General features: G+C 51.6%; 1 protein-coding gene and 1 pseudogene across 2 annotated transcripts in view; one reads left to right on the top strand and one right to left on the bottom strand.

Annotated features, from left to right (window-relative positions):
- Positions 1 to 6,698, bottom strand: part of SPATA3 (spermatogenesis associated 3) — a 21,254-nt gene extending 14,556 nt beyond the window's left edge. The window contains exons 1-3 of one of the 2 annotated variants that reach the window (XM_008975339.4): positions 6,279 to 6,698; positions 2,279 to 2,450; positions 28 to 171 (exon numbers count right to left, since the gene is read on the bottom strand). In XM_008975339.4, the coding sequence (XP_008973587.1) occupies positions 66 to 171; positions 2,279 to 2,450; positions 6,279 to 6,552 (552 nt within the window). In that variant the 5' untranslated portion in view covers positions 6,553 to 6,698 and the 3' untranslated portion in view covers positions 28 to 65. Of the gene's footprint in view, positions 1 to 27; positions 225 to 2,278; positions 2,451 to 6,278 lie in introns of both variants that reach the window. The other variant, XM_055109203.2, reaches the window with a different exon arrangement.
- Positions 6,699 to 9,597: 2,899 nt separating this feature from the next.
- Positions 9,598 to 12,422, top strand: LOC100984244 (uncharacterized; annotated as a pseudogene).
- The last annotated feature ends 6,221 nt before the right edge of the window (positions 12,423 to 18,643 follow it).

Below are 18,643 nucleotides of genomic sequence, written 5' to 3'. Positions count from 1 at the left end.
TTCGAAGGGACAGAGCGCTCCACATACCTGCCAGACCGTGGGCCTAGGGGCTTGTTCACAAGGATTCAGTGATGTAGTAGGCAGCTCCCAGAGCCCCCAGAGCCACAGCCACAGTTCCGAGGGCTTGGAGGACACGCGTTACGATGACTGGAGGGTTTTCTTGAAGATTTTCTGTAGAGCAAAGCAGAAGTGGGGGCGGTGGGAAGCTGGGCTTCAGTGCCTCTCTATGAACAGGAGAAAGTGGAAATTATGTGGCCCCCTCAGGATTGCAGGAATACCCATCTTCCCCCTCTCCAAACTCCTCTTAGGAGAGCATTTAATTCTTCCCATCCTTCCAACAAGTCCCTACCGAAAGACCCCTGAGGATCGGAGGGTGAGCTGGCCTGGGATGCCAGCTGCCCTGAACACTCAGAAGGGGACCAGGTTAGGAAGGTGGTCAAGTTTGCTGTGAGCCAGGCCTTGTGCTAAATACCTCACACCCAGTGTCTTCTTCAAGCCTCACAACAACCCTATGAGGTAGGTTCTATCACTTCACTCCATTGAGAGAAAGGAACTTGGGAAATAATATATTACACCCACACAAAGGCAAGGAAAACATGATTAAGGCAATAATTGTGAGGAGGGCATTCAAAAAATGCAATACCCATTTTGATAAAAATCCTACAAAAATAGGGATTCTTGTTTAATGTGAATGTGGATTGAAAGCCAAGAGCCAACATTACACTCCATTGAGAAAAGCGTGCGAGTGCTAAAATTGGAACAGAATTAAAACTACATGTCTTGCCCTGGCCAGATATGGACCCTGTCTCTCCCTGCTCACTTTCCTGATTCTGAGCCTCACGCTTGCCTTTTCCTGCACCCAGATTGCTCCCGCTTTTCATCTTAAGCCAGAGAGGACTTCAAGATCCTTTTGGACTCGGCTCACATGCTGTTGACAGGAACCTTTCAGAGGTTCCTGTTGGAGCCTCTCCTAGAGGACACAAGGCTCTTTGCATCTTGCATCTTGGTTTCTAAATGCATGGGTCTTAGCTCTCCATGTCGACTGCAACAATTTTAGGGGTAAAGTTCCCTGTTCTGGTTTCCCTCACAGTGCCCCATGTCCTCTGCATAGTAAGTTTCCCTCAATAACACTTGCTGGTTTTAAAACGATATGAACCCATGGCACGATTTGGCCATGGATGGATGGAAGTACTAAGCGTGTGGGCGGGGTGTGGCTAACGGTGGCAGGCAGACCTTTCCTTGACGGAGCTTACTGGGTGGTGGAGTATTTTTGGCTCCAAGCGTGTTCTCCCCACACGCCCCGGTATCTATTTACTTATCTCCATGTGTAGGAGAGATGGAGTTTTTCAGCTCCAGAAAGGAGAGGGGATTGGGTAGGGAAGAGGCTGGGAAGAGGAACAGGACAAGGATGGGGGTTGGGGGGCCTCAGTTCCTGGGGTGGGGGTGTGAAGTCGCCAAGTGGAAGGGCCTCTTCCACTGAGATCTGTGAGGCCCTCAGGTGGGGCAGATGGCGACCCCTCTCCCAGCCCATGCATGTAACCTAGCAGCGCCAAAAGTGGGAACATCTCCAGTCTGTTCCCTGCATGGATGGGGTCTTCCTATGAGGGCGGTGGCAGCCATGACACTGCTCCTGGTGGCTTTTTGGGAAGAGGAAGGAAGGACAGATACTATGGGTGATGTCATGGGGGCTGCCACCAACAGACCAGCCTGGGGGCAGATGTCCCCTGTGGAGATCCCCAGAAAGAGCCCAGCACAGTCTGAAGGGGGCTGAGGTCTTGCTATTGTGTGGAGGAGGCATATGAGTTACAAGTAGTTTTTTATCATTAAATTCTGGGCGACATTTGTAGGCAGATCAGGAACCTAAGGCCCCTGCCTATGACACAGGCCACTGAGGGCCCACGGAGGTGCATGGCCAAACAGTGTTTAAACACAAAGCTCCTGAGCGACTCTGTGAAGGGCTGAGGGGGAGAGTGTTCTGAGGAGGGGAGGGCATCTCTGGAGAAAAGAAAAAGGAAGCCCCTGAGGAGGAATCCCAGTGAGGAAGAAAACTGGCACCTCTCTGTACAGGCGGGGTGGGTACCCCAGGGGGTGGGGCCGGTCAGAAAGGGCCCTGCCTGCCAACGTCCAGGAAGTGGCCAAAGCAAAGAGGGAAAGAAAGGCTTTCCTTCAGCCTGGGATTCCCAAGAGGAAGTGATACATGATTGCTAATAAGGTCTGGGGGCAGAGCCTGGCCTTGGGGACTGTGTGCCCCGAGGCTCCAGCCCCTCGCGCTTGGAACCTGTAGAAGGTGAGCAGGTTGGGGAGTCCTCTCCCTGGCGCCATCTGCCAGTCCCGAGGCAGAAAGACATCGAAGATGCGGCTATGGCATAGCCCCAGACGACGCCAGCAAGCGGAGCTGCAGGGGCAAGTGGCACAGGAGCAGGAATGCGGGCCGGCGCGAGTCAGAGGCCCTGTGGGGACAGAAGGAGAGAGGTGAGGGAGGCACCTGCCCTGGGAGGCTGGGACGGGGGAGCCTGGAACACAGTCTGAGAAGGCGCCCCACAACGGCAGCAGCTGCAGGATTACCAGGGCGAACGCTGGATTTTTTCCAAGGCATCATTGAGGATTTGGGACTGAACTACCTAAGGAAGGCAGTTCTCCCACAAAATGTTCTCTAACCAAACAGAAGAGAAGACTGACTGCATGGGAAAATGGCTGTTTTATACTGGTGCTACCTGGGAGTAGCAATAACGACGACAACAACGATGATGATGATGGAGGTGGTGCTGATGGTGCCATGGCTTACACCTTCAGGATGCTTTGCACTTAGCATGCTCATCTCATTTAATTTCACAGTAATCCTGTAAAGGGGATACTGCTGGTCTTGTTTTACAAATAAGGAAACTAAGGCTCAGCTAATTTAAGGGATATGCCCTTTTGGGGAGTAGATTGCAGAAGTTGGCTTTCTCAACTCAGGCTTTCTCACGTTTAATTCAGTGAAAATGGAATTTCAGGTGACTGCCCACCTCAGGAGAGGCTGCACTGACATTCCTGGAATTGGAGCTGCCACGTTCCATTGATCTAGAGCATTCTGATCCATCCAGAAGACAACCACAGCTCTAGTTTCCAGTCCCGATCCTATTTTCTGTTTCTGTCCTCCTCTGGTATGGATCCCAGCAGAATGTAGATGATGCCCTCTGTGGTTGGGCAAGATAATTTCTGGCTGGATTATTCCCTCCTGTTTCCTATCTGTAGCCCTGCGGCTTCTTGACAGAGCTACAGATTCTTCTGACCCTAAGCTGCATGAAACAGGTGGTCAACCTGGCAGATTCAGTACACTTTCTGCTTAGACTTGCCCACGACACGTACTTTCCCGGAATGAGGAGAGGGGATTCTAAAGGCAAGACTTGTCTTTTTTTTAATTACAAAAAAGTTTTTAAATTGAGATATCATTCCTAGGCAATAAAATTCACCCTTTTAGAGTGCTCAGTGGTTTTTAGTATATTCACAAAGTTTTGTGGCCATCACCACTAATTTCAGAACATCTTCATTTCCCCAAAAAGAAACCCCATCTCCATGAGCAGTTACTCCCCACTCTCCCATTTCCCCCAGTCCCTGACAATACATTTGCCTATTCTGAACATTTCATGTAAATAGAATCATTCGATGTGTGGGTTTCTGGGAGAATGGATTCTTTCACTTAGCCAAGTGTCTATAAGGTTCATCCAGGCTGTACCATGTATCAGGACACTATCTCTTTTTATTGCCAAATAGTATTTCACCATACTCATTGTACTGTGGTATTTCATACCACATTTTGTTTATCCATTCATCAGCTGGTGGACATTTGGGTTGTTCCCACTTTTTGGCTATTACAAATGCTGCTGCTTTGAGCATTTGTGTACAAGTTTTGGTGTGCTTCTAATATGCTTAATAAGATGCTTCGAATTCTCTTGGATGTATACTGAGAAGTGGAATTGCTGGGTCATAAGGTAACTTCATGTTCCTCTGAGGAACCACCAGACTGTTTCCACAGCAGCTGCACCATTTTACATTCCCGCCTACAGTGTATGAGGATTCCAGCTTCTCTACATCTTCACCAACACTTGTTATTGTCCATCCTTCTGATTATACCCATCCTAGTGGAAGACTGGCATTTTCTTGAGCTACAATATTTCTGCACACAAAAAGGCTTGGATTTTAGAAAATGGCACGTTTTACTTGCAGGCCCTCATCCTTCATCTCCAACATTCCTTTCTACTGCAGAGAATTCCTTTGGAAGAAGTATAGGGTGTCCGCTGTAACCACTGGCGAGCCACCACCGTTTCTTGCTTTCTTGCTTTGCCTGTTCAATGGGCCAAATTCTTCTCTGAGTATGAGTCACATGTGTTCATTAAAAGACTTGGGAATGGAAAGTCTTGCTTTCTACCAGTACTGAAGATACCAGTTCTGAAGACCATAACCCAGAAATGTTTCTCTCACTGGCTGATGATCACAATCTTTACAACATATAGTATGGTGCTCAAAATCAATATCATATGTCAAGAAAGGTTTGATTCCTGGCCATGGAAGGATCATTGGCATGGCATGCCTTACATTTAGCACTCTCATCTCCATCACTTATTTATTTTATGCCCACACAATCCCGGGGGGTAAACTGTGGCCCAGGGAGTGTGGCCTGTTCAAGGCTATGGAGTCGTGGGCACTGGCTCACGGCAGATCCAGGAGATGCTCGGACAAAGATGTTCTTCCTCTTGTGCAGACTCCTAGGCCTCTTGGAATGGAAAGGTCAGTGCTGTGGTTTAAAGTGAGGGTTCTGGAGTCAGAATAGAGTGGGTTTCCCTTCTCAGGGCTACCAGCGTCTGCTCAGGAGCAACCTGTTTGACTCCTATGAGCCTCAGTTTCCCCATCTATAAAATGGAGATAATATGGAAGAACTTTTATAGGATTGTCACGTGTGAAAATTAAGCCACCTGAGCTGAATGCTAGGTACACAGTAAATGCTTAGTGATAATGTTAGTTTGCTATCACCATTATTGTTAGTAGTATAAACCAGCCCACCTCCTGAACTCCACTTGAATTCCCTCTACACAATCCAATGCTTATACAGACACTGTTTGGCTCCCAAGAAGATGGGGAACCACTTTTCCTGACAGCCATTCCATTTTCAGACAGAGCTAATTGTTGGGAAGTTTTTTATGTTGAGCTGAAGTCTTTCTGTCACTGTCTTCCATGGGTAAGATTGCTAATGTAGCAAATAAAAATATAGGATGCCCATGCAATATTGGGGACACACGTACTAAAAATATTATTTGTTGTTTACTAAAATTAAAATTTAACTGAGAGTCTTGTATTTTGTCTGGCTATCCTATCCATGGGCCTGTATTTGTCTGTTTTCACACTGCTGATAAAGACATATCTGAGACTAGGCAATTTATAAAAGAAAGAGGTTTGTGGAACTTACAGTTCCACGTGGCTGGGGAGGCCTCACAATCATGGTGGAAGGTGAAAGGCACATCTCACATGGCAGCAGACAAGAGAAGAGAGTTTGTGCAGGGAAACTCCCTTTTTTAAAACCATTAGATCTCATGAAACTTATTCACTATCACGAGAACACCACGGAAAAGACCCGCCCCCGTGATTCAATCACTTCCCACTGGGTCCTTCCTACAACACCTGGGAATTCAAGAAGAGATTTGGGTGGGGACACAGCCAAACCACATCAGACCCTTAGACCTCTGAGGACAATAAGGAACAAGTCTATTCACATCTTCCACCTGACAGACAGACATCCTCCAATTCCTTCAATTGACTGTCATACACTAAATGGCCTCCCTGATCCTTCTCATCCTCCATCAACCCAGACTATCTTCCTTGGACTAGTTTGTCAGGCGTCTTTTACAGCCCAAAAGGATAGCTTGATGAGGACAGAATAAAGCAGTATCATCACCTCCCTTATTCTAAACCATATACTTCTATTAATGCATCCTTGGTTTTTATTTTTTAGCAGTTGCATGGCACTGCTGATTCCTAGTGAGCAAGTATTACTATGGAACCAAGTTAAATGTTTATATGTATGTGTGGCTGTCTTCAGTGAGACTCAGGATGATGAGAAATGACAAAACCCAGGAATCCTGGTCTCTTGGGTAGAAACAAAAACAAAAACCTTCCCACTCTACAGCACAGCTCCAGGATACACGTTAACCATGCATCACTATCCTACAAGAACCAGCCTTTGGGATGACCCAGAACTCCATCAGCAGGAAGGCTGGAACAGCTGAAGCTAGAAGACAGCCCACCTGCTTTCCTGGATTGAGGGGCTGCCTTCACGTTAGCATCTGGAGATAACAGGCAGCGAGAGGAGCGGCGGATTTCGGGTGCTGGAAGGGCTTGGGATGCTGGCTGCTGGGAGTTGGTTTCAAGGCTGGAATGCTGTGGTGTGGATTCAGGGCTAGGCTGCTGTGGTGTGGATTCAGGGCTAGGCTGCTGAGAGGTGGAATTGGAGCTAGCATGCTGGGAGGTAGAGTCTCGGTGTCGTCTGGCCTCTGACCTTTTCTTCTTGACCTTCTTCATGGTAGATCCTCCCAACCTAAACGTGGACCTACATGGAGCTGCGTAATCTCCCGGCTCCCTCCTGGAGGGGCCGTTTGCCCTCTGCCCTAGGAGCCTGGCTCTGGCCTCCAACTGGACCCAGGCCCCACAGAGAACAGTGACCCACACCTCCTGTGAGGTCATAAAAGCCAGGGTGGCTCCTATGGCAGGGCTTCAGGGACAGTCTTCTCTGCAGACACCAGCCTGGTGTCCTCCTTCATCCCAGGCTGCCAGGCTAGGCAGGGGGCAGCGGCTGCCCTGGTCCTCACAGCCCTGGCTGCGGGGCTGGTGACAGCCAGATCCTCATGCTTCTGTGACCAGAGCGCTGCCTTCAGACACCTCTCTGCTGGCGTGTTCCTGGGTCCATGTGAGCTACCTGTTTTGCTCTAAGATACCCTGGATGTGACGCTCAGCTCTGTCACTGGCTTCCACATACCCCCTACTCCTACACCCCAAAAATCCATGTTCCCCACGCATTCATCTTCAGGTCAGCTTCCTGAAGATTTGGAGCTTCTTCAAAGGCTTTACCATGGCCCAGAGCCTGCTACCATCTCAGAGTAGCTTACCCCTTCCCCCAAAGCCTGCCCTCCCGCACTGTGGGAGGGGAGTTTGGGGGTTGACTTGACTTTTATAAGAACCTTTGCATTTGGCAAATAATTTTCCCTGAGAACATAACAGCTGTTCAGAAAACTAACATTTGTCTCAAACTCATGGCAATGGCAACCACAGACTATCTCCCAAACCCCAATTGGTTGGGTTAAACAGGTGACTGAATCTTTCTCTAGATTAATTAATTTAATGTGCTCATTAAATGTGATTTTTGTTTTAGGATGGAAGAAGGAAAAGTATTTTTAAAAGACAATCTAAAGCTCACACTGTGACTGCAACATAAAATGTGTTCACCTTAGGAGACTGCTTTCACCGTGAATGTGTCACAGGTGGGTGAGTGTGGGACTGGCAAGCGCAGGAGCTCCTGCCCCAGCGGAAGGTTTAGAGCAGACCCATGCAGATAAAAAGGGCTTTGGTCACGCCTGTAATCCCAGCACTTTGGGAGGCTGAGGCGGGCAGATCACGAGGTCAGGAGATTGAGACCATCCTGGCTGACATGGTGAAACCCCGTCTCTACTAAAAATACAAAAAATTAGCCAGGCGTGGTGGTGGGTGCCTGTAGTCCCAGCTACTCAGCAGGAGAATGGCGTGAACCTTGGAGGTGGAGCTTGCAGTGAGCCGAGATCGTGCCACTGCACTCCAGCCTGGGCGACAGAGCGAGACTCTGTCTTAAAAAAAAATGGGGGGCTTTGGGCCACACAAAGCCAGACCCAACATGAACTCTGAAATGACAGGACATAGTTTAGGGCTTCTAGAGCCTAAAAAAACCTTAATGATGACCTTTCCTCAGAACACTGAGGTTTAGTGAAATTAAGTTACTTTCCCAGGGTCACACAGCTGGCTGGGGGCATCAGAAGGACTAAATTCCAGTTTGGGGCTCATTATTTTCATGATCCCAGAAAACAATAGGGAGTCAGATAATTATACAGGCTTTGGAAATAATGAATTAAAAAGTCCCCCAGTGGCCTGGTGCGGTGGCTCACGCCTATAATCCTAGCACTTTGGGAGGCTGAGGCGGGCAGATCATGAGGTCAAGAGATTGAGACCATCCTGGCCAACCAACATGGTGAAAACCTGTCTCTACTAAAAATACAAAAATTAGCTGGGCATGGTGGTGCACGCCTGTAGTCCCAGGTACTCAGGAGGCTGAGGCAGGAGAATCGCTTGAACCTGTGAGGCGGAGGTTGTGGTGAGCCGAGATTGTGCCACTGCACTCCAGCCTGACGACAGAGTGAGACTCGTCTCAAAAAAAAAAAAAAGGTCCCTGAGTGAGAAGATTGAAGAAAACAAAGGCAGGAAGGATCAGAAGTGAAGGCAAGCTCAGCTCAACAGCTCAAGAGTATTGGGTTGTGTTTGGTTGACCTTGGCCTAAGGAGGCTCTGGGAGCAGGTGAATCTACATGAAGGTGGTAATTTCCTGAAGCCAAGAGCAATGGAACCCTTGAGGGGACTCCATTTAGAATCAGAGAGACTGGAAACCGAGGCCAGGAACCCTGTTGAGATCTAGCAGACAGCTCAGGAACTCCTAAGGCATTCATCTCTGCAAAGTTGGATTTTCAGGTACCAATGGGCTTCGGCTGAGGGCCTCAACCTGGTTTAAATCAGTGTTTTTCAACCTCAGCCCTGTTGACATTTTTGGGCTGAGTAATTCTTTGTTGTGGTGGGTCATCCTGTGTATTGTAGGAAGTTTACCAGATCCCTGGTCTTTACCCAGTCTTTACTCCCCCCTACCCCAGGACAACCCAAAATGTCTCCAGATATTGCTAAATGTCCCCTAGAGATGGGGTAGGAGTGTGTGTGTCCACATTGCCCCTGGTTGTGCCATGTTGGTGTAAATGAATCAGATAGGAGCAGACACATATAGGTAGAACTTCCTGGTAGCAATGAAAGAAATATTCCATTTTACCAGAAGGAGCCAAACAGGGCACAGAGAATGAGTCTCTGTCTTCCCGTAGAAAGATGGAGGAAGCACAGAGGGCAGGTCTAGGGAGGAGTGGGGAATTTCTCTGTGGCAGCAGCAAAAATATGCGTGAATTCTTTAGTAAGAGTGGTCCCAAGAAGCAGAGAGAGGGCACCTGTGGGAAGACGTTGTCCCAGAAGAATGAGGAAGAATGGTCCCTCAATAGCTCATTGCTAGAACGTCTTCCCTGCAGCCCCTGCCTTCTTCTTCTTCTTCTTCTTTTTGTTTTTGTTTTCAGAGTCTCACTCTGTCTCCAGGAGTGCAGTGGCCCAATTTTGGCTCACTGCAACCTCCACCTCCCGGGTTCAACTGATTCTCCTGCCTCAGCCTCCCGAGTAGCTTACAGGCATGCTCCAGGCTCCTGAGTAGATTACAGACATGCGCCGCCATGCCTGGCTAATTTTTATAGTTTTAGTAGAGACAGGGTTTCACTCTGTTGGCCAGGCTGGTCTCGAACTCCTGACCTCAAGTGATCTGCCTGCCTTGGCCTCCCTAAGTGTTGGGATTACAGGCATGAGCCACTGCGCCTGGCCCCACTGCCTTCTGCTTGAGCACCTGTTCCTATACAGGAAGCCTGGCTCTTCCATAATACAGTCACAGCCCACTGCCCAGTGCTTATCAGCCACCACTACTACCTGTGTCCAGCTCTAGCTAACCGTGAACATCAGAGGTCTCAGGCTGAACATTCCTGCATTTTCAGAAGCCCTTCTCCTCTATCACCCCTCTCTGCACCTCTACCAAAGCATTTTCTGGTCAAGCCCTATCTCAAGTGGATAAATCTCTTCATAAAGCCTTTCTAAGCTGGGCACAGTGGCTCATGCCTGTAATCCCAGCACTTTGAGAGGCTGAGGCGGGCGGATCACCTGAGTTCAGGAGTTTGAGACCAGCCTGGCCAACATGGCAAAATCCTGTCTCTACTAAAAATATAAAAAAATCAGCTGGGCATGGTGGCACACGCCTGTGGTCCCAGCTACTCAGGAGGCTAAGGCAGGAGAATTGCTTGAAACCCGGGAAGTGGAGGTTGCAGTGAGCGGAGATCGCGCCACTGCACTCCAAGCCTGGGCCACAGAGCGAGACTCCATCTCAAAAAAAAAAAAAAAAAAAAGCCTTTCTTGAGATCTCCAACTGGAAGCCATCCTTCCCTTGCTGCTGAGCTCCAGGGCACCTCTTTGTATGAGACTGGTCATATTCTGAATGGCATTAGAATTATTTCTGTCTCTGTCTTCCCTCTCATTCCCCAACCCTAGATGGTAGAAACCTCAGAAGGCCACAGTCCAGAGTAGGGGCTCAATGCAATGCAAGCTGCTGGAACTGAATAAAGGTGAAGGTAGGAGGACAGAGAAAGCAGGAAGCTGCGACAGCAGGAAGCTGTGATGGGGGCAGGTGGGCATGGGGGATCAGGTACCTCCAAGGCTTCATCACCAAGGGGGTGCTTTCAAAAATGGACTGGGACTTCTCTGGCCTTGGCTGAGGATCACAGCTGGACTAGTCCATGGGCAAGGGAGTTTCCTAACCAGGGATGCCAGTCATGTGAAAATGCAGTAGACTAGGTAGGGGAAGGGAATTGGAAATTAGAGAGTCAGAATAAGGTCTTGATGGGGTGAAAATTTCCTCCCAGAAGGTCTCTGATGGTTCTGGTTTCCTGGGCACCTAGAATAAGTGTGTCATCATTTGTTCTGAAGCTGACTTCTCTGAGCTGGATGGCACCCTGGACATCAACCAGCCCTTCACCTTCACGTCACACAGGAGGGACACTGGTCCACAGAGAGGATGCCTGCTCTGGTCACCAGCTGGAGAGTGGCAGACCTTGGGTACCTGACCTTTGGACTCTGCCACGCAGAGCACTTCCTCAGTCCCTCCTGCTGCCCCTGGCAGGGTGGAGCTGGCAGGTAGGTTGCGGGACTTGGCGCTCCCTCAAGATCTCACTGCCCGGGGACCTTAGACTGACAAATTAATCCCGTGGGCCACAGGCCTGGTCTCCATAACAGGAAGGGTCTCAAGGGTTGCGAAGGAGAATCCTGAAGTCGGCCAACTAGTCTAGTGGAGTTCCACCTGAGAGGGTTGCCATGAGGATCCAGGTGAAAAGCCCTTAGAACAGCGCCTGACTCACAAAAGGCGTGCTTTTAGTGTTATTATTCTTCCCTGGAGAAGACTACAGAAGCAAGCAAGGGAGAGGAGGATGTGGAGAGGAGGGAGTGGGGCCCCGTTTCTACAAAGTCCCAAATCAATACCTTACAAAAGCATGACCCCAAGTCATGGGAACCGATGCCCCAAGTTGCATGTGGGGCCAGTGAGTGGGGGTCGTAGCCCTCCAAATTAATTCGAACACTTCTGACGCTGAGATTGCCCCAGTGAGCTCACCGGGAGGAACTCTAGTTCCTTCCCACCCAAAACAGTACCCAAAACTCCTGGAGGCGCCAGGAGAGAGGCCGTGACTCCGGGGCTTTGTCCTCTACCCCGCGGGGCGGCAGGGTCGGGGTCCAGGGCTGCGTGTTTGAGCGTTCTCTGCCCCGGGGCTCCCCACTCCCCGCGCCGACCCCTCACCATCGGTCTGCGTCTCCCGATCCACCAGGGAGACCCTGTGCACTTGGCTGGCGGCGCGCTGGACGTCCAGGGTGCCCTCGGGGCGGCCGGGGCAGAACACGGCCTTGTGCACCTCCACGGCTGGGCTGTGCGGCGCGAGGACTCGGCTGAGCAGGGCCTCCATGCGGCGGCGCGCCTCGGCCTCCTCCTCCTGCCGCGGCTGCACCACGATCCCCACGAGCGCGGCGGGCGGACGTCGGTCCCGGGCGTGCTGCTGTTGCAGGAGCAGCTGCAGCCGCGGCAGCTGCGTGAGGAGCGCAGCCGCGCGGCACAACACCAGGAGCAGCTGCGCGCCCGGCTCAGGCGGGTGCTGCGGCGCCCCGCGTGCAGACGCTGTGTCCTCTGCTGCGGAGGTGGGGGTCCCAGGAGGAGCCCCAGGCGCCTCGCGCGGGTCCTCGGCCTTGGGCTCGGAGCGCCGCGACTTCTTGGTGAAGCGCTTGGACTTCGTGGCCGGGCAGTCGTCGCAGTTCATGGAGCTGTCGCCCGAGCGCTTGGGCCACCGTGCGGTGCAGTTGCTGGCGCTGGTGTGGCCGCTCATGGCTCGGGCGGACGAGGGCCCGGGGAGCTGATCAGCTGCGGCGTCTCCTGGAAAGCTCTGCAGGCTCAGGCCGTCCTCATCCTGCTTCCAGAGCTCGCTGATCAGCAGCACCTGGCCGTGGCCCTCGACAGACTGGGCCGGGGCCTGTGGCTGCGCCTCCGCCTTCCTCTCCTGGGGTGCCCTGCAGGGCTGGGCCCCAGGCCGCTGCTCCATGTCCGGCCCGACACCCTCGCCCCTCTGGGCTCGGGCTTCCGTTGGGAGGGAAAAGCTGCCCTTCTCCGGAGCATGTCACAATACCCCTGAGCCCTACCTTTTCCTGTCGTGGCCAAGCACCTCCGCCCCGCTATTCCTTGGAAATCTAATATATAGGAAGTTGCTGCTGGACGCTGGTATAACGCCGACTGTGTTCAGTTTCTCCATTTTCTACTTTTGTAGTTTCAAAAGGTGCATCCTTTTATACCATGGATAAATCTTCGTCCCCAAGGCTCTAAGTAAGGCGAATTTTTATGCACCTGGGGCATTTAAAAAGCAGTGGACCAGCTCTCATTGCACCCGCAACTCTTGAGAATCAGCGAAGAGTGGCGGCCTGGGTGGCTGGGCCCCGGCTCGGCCAGTCGGCTCTCTGGGTGATTCGGACGCCGGAGTCTTGCGCTATTACGATATAAACGGGTGGTGTTGCCCGAGATGATTTTGGGCCCCCTCAGTTCCAGGCTTCTGTGGGTACCAGCGGCCTGTCAAAACGCCAGGAAAGGTCCTCAGGAAAACAAGACAAAAAGCATAGAACTCGTTTGCTGCCCGGCACGCGGGGTGAGCAGAGTGGCATGATGAGGCAGTACGGAGGGAACAAGGACGGTCACAGAGACTGGAAACCCAACGGTGGGGAAAGTTGTTCCCTTTGTTATTTTTCTTAAAATGAGCTTTACCAAGTTATGCTAAATTATTTTTAAAAATATAAACATAAAAAACTCTGAAAAGCAGGGTGTCAAACAGAAAACTCTGAGCTAGAATCCCGCTAAAAACTCCAGGATCCTCGGGCGCGGTGGCTCACGCCTATAAGCCCAGCAATTTGGGAGGCAGAGGTGGGAGGATTGCTTGAGGCCAGGAGTTCAAGACCAGTCTAAGCAATATAGTGAGACCCCCATCTCTACTAAAAATACAAAAATTACTCGAGCCTGGTGGTGTGCCTGTAGTCCTAGCTATTCCCGAGGCGGAGGCAGGACAATCGCTTGAACTGGGGAGGCAGAGGTTGCAGTGAGCCAAGATCACGCCACGGCACTACAGCCTGGGCGACAGAGTGAGCCTAAGTCTCAAAAACAAGACTAAACTAAACAAGTCTGCTGGAGTGCAGATCTTGGCACACTGTGAGCTCCACCCCCCAGGTTCAAGTGATCCTCCTGCCTCAGCCTCCCAAGTAGCTGGGACTACAGATGCCTGCCACTCCAGCCTGGGCAGACTTGGTCTAAAAAAAAAAAACAAACAAAAAACAAAAAGAAAGATGGATGCTAGACTTTCATCCAAGATAAATTAGACCTGACAACTTCACCATACAGGAATTGGCCTTTCCACAGGTTTACCCTAGTGTGGGAGTCTCAAGATTGAGATTACTAAGGGAGGTAGGAGGCCCTACCTGGGGCTGGGGCTTGCTTTTTGCCTTCTCTAAACCAGCTTTTATCAAAATATCCTAAACTGGGGAGTACCAGGAAGGAATAGAGGTTCCAGACTCCCAAAACATGGATTTGAGCTACTCTGTCCCTCCTGACTGGGGTAAAGGAACCCCAGTGTGCTGTCTTGTTCATTGTCAGTTCAACCTGCAGTTGGACAGTCATTGAAGAACCCTTGTACTAACTGTCTGACACGTTGGACTACCTTTAATCAGCCCCTGGCACACGGAAGCCACAGAACGGGGAGAGGAGCAGAGAGAGGTGGCGGGGCTACCAGTCTCAGTGCGACCTCAGGGAGGGGATGATCCAGATGGCAGGGCTGCCAGCCTCAGTGTGACATCAGGGAGGGGATGACCAGGCTGGAGTTAAGCCATCCCTAGGGTTCCCTGGGTCCAGCCCTTGCAGGGGCTTTTTTTTTGTGTATGGTGGGGTGGGGGGAGACACTAAAGGTAAGAAGTGGCACTAAAGGCAGAAGCTCTGTCAGCTGGTGTTCAGAATGAATACCAAGACTCCTGGGCATACACTTGAAACGCCACGATTATATCTAAGTTGGTGTAACAAAGAGATCCAGAGATACGTTGGGTTAGGAATATTTATTTCTGCAGATGTCAGTGGTTCTGGGGTGTCAGGAAGGCTCTGCCATCCTCAACATGTGGCTTCCTTTCCTTTCTCCAGGGCAGCTGATCCAGGACCGTCCACTTCCAAGCCAGCAGGAGGATGGAAAAGCAGAATGGAGGGGAAACAACCTCCTTTGCAGGGCGTGACTCGGAAGTTGGACACATCATTTCCAGCCACATTCCATGGACCAGAATTAGCCCTGTGACCAACTCTGGCTGCCAGAAAGTCTGGGAAATACAGTCTCTGCTTGGGCGATCAGGCAGGCAGTCATATCTTTGGGAACATCTCTCACACCCTGGGAACACCTGAGCAGAAACTGAAGGACATTTAACAGATTCTCCTCTGTGTCTAATAAGAATTGCCCCCATCAGTCAGGGCTCTCCTAGGTGCTGGGTACATAGGTCATCTATACACAACCCAGCAATGGAGAGCACACCATTCCCAGGCTGCAGATGCAGAAACTGTGGCTCGGAGAGTTAAGCGTCTTGTTCAGATTCAGTCAGCTGGTAGATGGCAGGTCTGGGATTGAGACCCAGGCCTGGCTGGTCCTGCCAGGACACAGTATCACAGCTTTGACTGGGGGCTTCTTTTTGTTTACGTATATTTTTTATGCTCAATGTGCATTCCTTTTGAAATACACAGAAAAGGGAAAGAAGCCGGAGTCCTGCCTTGTGTAGGAGGGATAAGTTAGAGGTGTGCACCGGGATAAATCTGCCTCCCGCGCTGGCCCTGGCCCTGGCCCTGGCCCTGATCCTCCTCCTGATTCTGGTCCTTGGCCTGGGCGGCGATTCCCGGCGCTGGCTGAGCGTCACCGGACACCAGGGGGCGCTGCCGGGCTACCGGTCCGGTCGGCCGGGGATCACAGCCTCAGCGGACAGGAAATGCTCAACAGCTTCTCCTCTCGGATCCAGGTGGACTCAAGGAATCTCCGGGGGGCAGGACAGGTGCTGAGCCGGGTGCAAAGGTGGAATTCTATTCCCAAAGCACATCCCGCGCCCCTTTCCTCTGCAAAGTCCCGGAACCGCGTGACTCCGGATGAGTTCTCGGGGCTGGAACCGAGGGTTCAGCCCCCTGCGCCTCTGTGTGTCCCGGTCCCTTTCCTCCAAGTAGACAGGAGGCATCTCCTCATCGGCTCAGTTCACATTCCTCCAGGGGCTCAAAGGGGACCCAGTCCCTGTCTTGGGACACCAAGTCAGGCAGACTCCAGGAGAGAGGAAGGAAGATGATTCCCGCGCTCAGGTAGGGAGCCCCTCTAGGAAGAGAGAAATGAGGGGTGTACAACGTGAGAGTGGAAATGCTCAGAAATGGTCAATGGCCTGGGCAGCTGAGCTTTCGTCCACGCCCTGGCACAGTGTGTGCGGCACAACAGAGGTGTTCAGTGAACGTTTTTCATTCAATCAACAAACACCCTGAGTGCCTCCGTGTGCAGGTCCTGGGCTAGGCTCTGGGGATGAAGTCCCTGCCCCCTGGAGCTTATACTCCGGTAGGAAAGAGTAAACAAGGTCGGCCACTACTATAACCTCACATGGCGCTGAGCTCTAGAGGAAATTAAAGCAAGATAAGGGCGCCCAATCCAGGGCTTATATTCCCCCAACCCCCACCCCCAGTCCAGCCCGGCAGTGATGCAGGGGGAAGGGGGCAGGGGTGTGAGGGGTGGAGAGGGCAGGGAAGCCACCCCCATCCTCTGGGCACAGCCAACAACCCCCAGTTTTATACAGGAGAGGCTTCTTGGGGAAAATGTCATTCCAGGAGCCCTCAAAGTGATGGGATCCACTGACTGGAAAGAGAAAAAGGTCCAAGAAGGAGGAATTCAAGCCCCTGAGGCCCCTTTGGGTAGAACAGGGCAGGGAAGAGCCTCAGGGTCGCACAGCCTGGAAGCCGGAGGGCAAAGAGGAGGAGATGGAACCCCGGAGGGCCTTGGAGGGGCCAGGGGTGGGGAAGTGGGAGGATAATTTTATGCATCAATTTGGCTGGACCACGGTACCCAGATATTTGATCAGCCATTATTCTAGATGTATCTGGGAAAGTATTTTTTGATAAGAGTAACATCTGAATCAGTGGATGAATGCTGAGTAAAGCAAATTACCTCACCAGGCGGGCGGGTCCTGCTCCCCCTGTTGAAGACCTGAAGACAAAGATTGACCCTCACCCTTCACCTCCCACCTCTTCCTCACCTTGGAAAAGAAAAACATTCCTGAGAGGGGGGATTTGTCAGCAGAAGGCTTTGGGACTAGAACTGCAGCATCAGCTCTTCCTGGTTCTCCAGCGCCCAGGCCTACCCTGCAGATGTGGGCTTACCGGCCTCCACGATCAGTGAGCCGGTTCCTTAAAATCAACCTCTCTCTCTTCCTCTGTCTCTCCCTCTCTCTCTCTCCCTGTCCACATCCCATTGGTTCTGTTTCTCTGGGGAAACCTGACTAATAAGGGGACTCTCAAGGCCCTGGCTGAGGATGGCAGGCCTGAAGATTCTCTGAGGCATTCAGCATTGAATGAGCACCAGCTGGGCGTGGAGCTGTGTCAGGCGCTGGGTACAGGACTCAGCCCCGGAACCGAGTGTGGGCCCACATGGTGTGGGCCTTTGTCTGTCCCTGTCATGGCTTTGGACACACGCGTGGCCCAGAGGGGACAACGGATCTGGGTGGTGAGGTGGGAAAGCTCACCCCAGTATTCCTCTTGGTGACAGCAGTCCCTTAAGGGGTCACCTGAGTCGTGAGACCCACAGGTGTGGACCTCCCGCCCCCTTCCTCCCCTCTCCCCCAGTGACTTTATCCAGCACCTGCCCTGCCCAGCCTTGCACAGGCTACCCTGTGACCCACTCACAGGGAGATAGGGCAGCTTCTTTCTGCCCAAGGCAGCTCATCCAAGAGAATAACATACAGTAGATTGCCACACACATGACTGTGGCTGAGTCCAGGAAAGCCACTTATAAAATCCGGAGGTGAAGGAAGAAAAGATCGAAATCTCTGTAACAAATCCATTTCCCTCCTCCCTCCCTCCCTTCATCTCCAAAGTAGACCTGCCCCAGGGCCAGGGATCCTCTCCCTGCAAGGCTAGGTAACAAGCGGATTTTTGCTTTTGAGCTTCAAGGTCCTGGCTTCTGGTGGTTTATAGGTGATCTTTGAGGGTGGTTTTGACGAGAGGCTTGTTAGCTTCTCTACGCTTTTGAAACGCCCACTCTCCCCACAAGAATCTGGGACTTTGCAGAACCGGTCCAAGGTGAGAGTAGGATTAATTGCCAAATGAGTTTTCTCATAAGCCTGGGGTCCAAAGTACATTGGACAGCCAGCAAATGCTTATGAGGGGTTTGAACAAGTGAAATCAAGGCTCAAGGTCATAGGACTCAATGGAGAGTGAGGCAGCTGGGATCTGGGATGACCGGCATGGGCCTCAAAGCAGGGGGCTTGGAAATAGGCCCTGAAGAGGGGGTCGCTTGCGTGGCTAGGAAGGGGTTGGGGCCCACTAGCATTTCTCAGAATGCCTATTTTCTTCGGCAGTGAGAGCTGGAGGGAGGGATGGGTTTCTCAGCACAGTTCCAGTATGAGTGGCCGTCACCACAGGGCGCCATTGCCAAGTCAGAAAGAAACAAAGCTTAACCGCTGCCTCCTGTCCCCCATGGTCTGTGAAAGTCTCATACTGTAGTGCGTCTAATGGTGGCCCCCCAAAAGATACATCTACATTATAATTCCTGGGACCCAGAAGTGTGACCTTATTTGGAAAAAGGGTCTTTGCAAATGTAAGTGACCTTATTTGGAAAAAGCGTCTTTACAAATGTAAGTGACCTTATTTGGAAAAAGCGTCTTTACAAATGTAATTTACAACATTGAATGAGCACCTGCTGTGTGTGAAGCTCCCTATGTGGCCCAGGCTGGTCTTAAGGATCGTGTGTGTGTGTGTGTGTGTGTGTGTGTGTGTGTGCGCGTGTGTGTGTGTGTGTGATAGGGTCTCACTGTGTCATCCAGGCTGGAAGGCAGTGGCACAATCACGGCTCACTGCAGCCTCAACCTCCCAGGCTCAAGCGATCCTCTGGCCTCAGCCTCCTGAGTAGCTGGGACTAGGGTTGCACACCACCACTCCTGGTTAATTTTTTGTGTGTATTTTTTGTAGA

Source organism: Pan paniscus, chromosome 13, assembly GCF_029289425.2.
Source record: "Pan paniscus chromosome 13, NHGRI_mPanPan1-v2.0_pri, whole genome shotgun sequence".
In the NCBI taxonomy this organism is placed as follows: Eukaryota; Metazoa; Chordata; class Mammalia; order Primates; family Hominidae; genus Pan; species Pan paniscus.
This window is presented reverse-complemented; position numbering and strand designations above follow the sequence as displayed.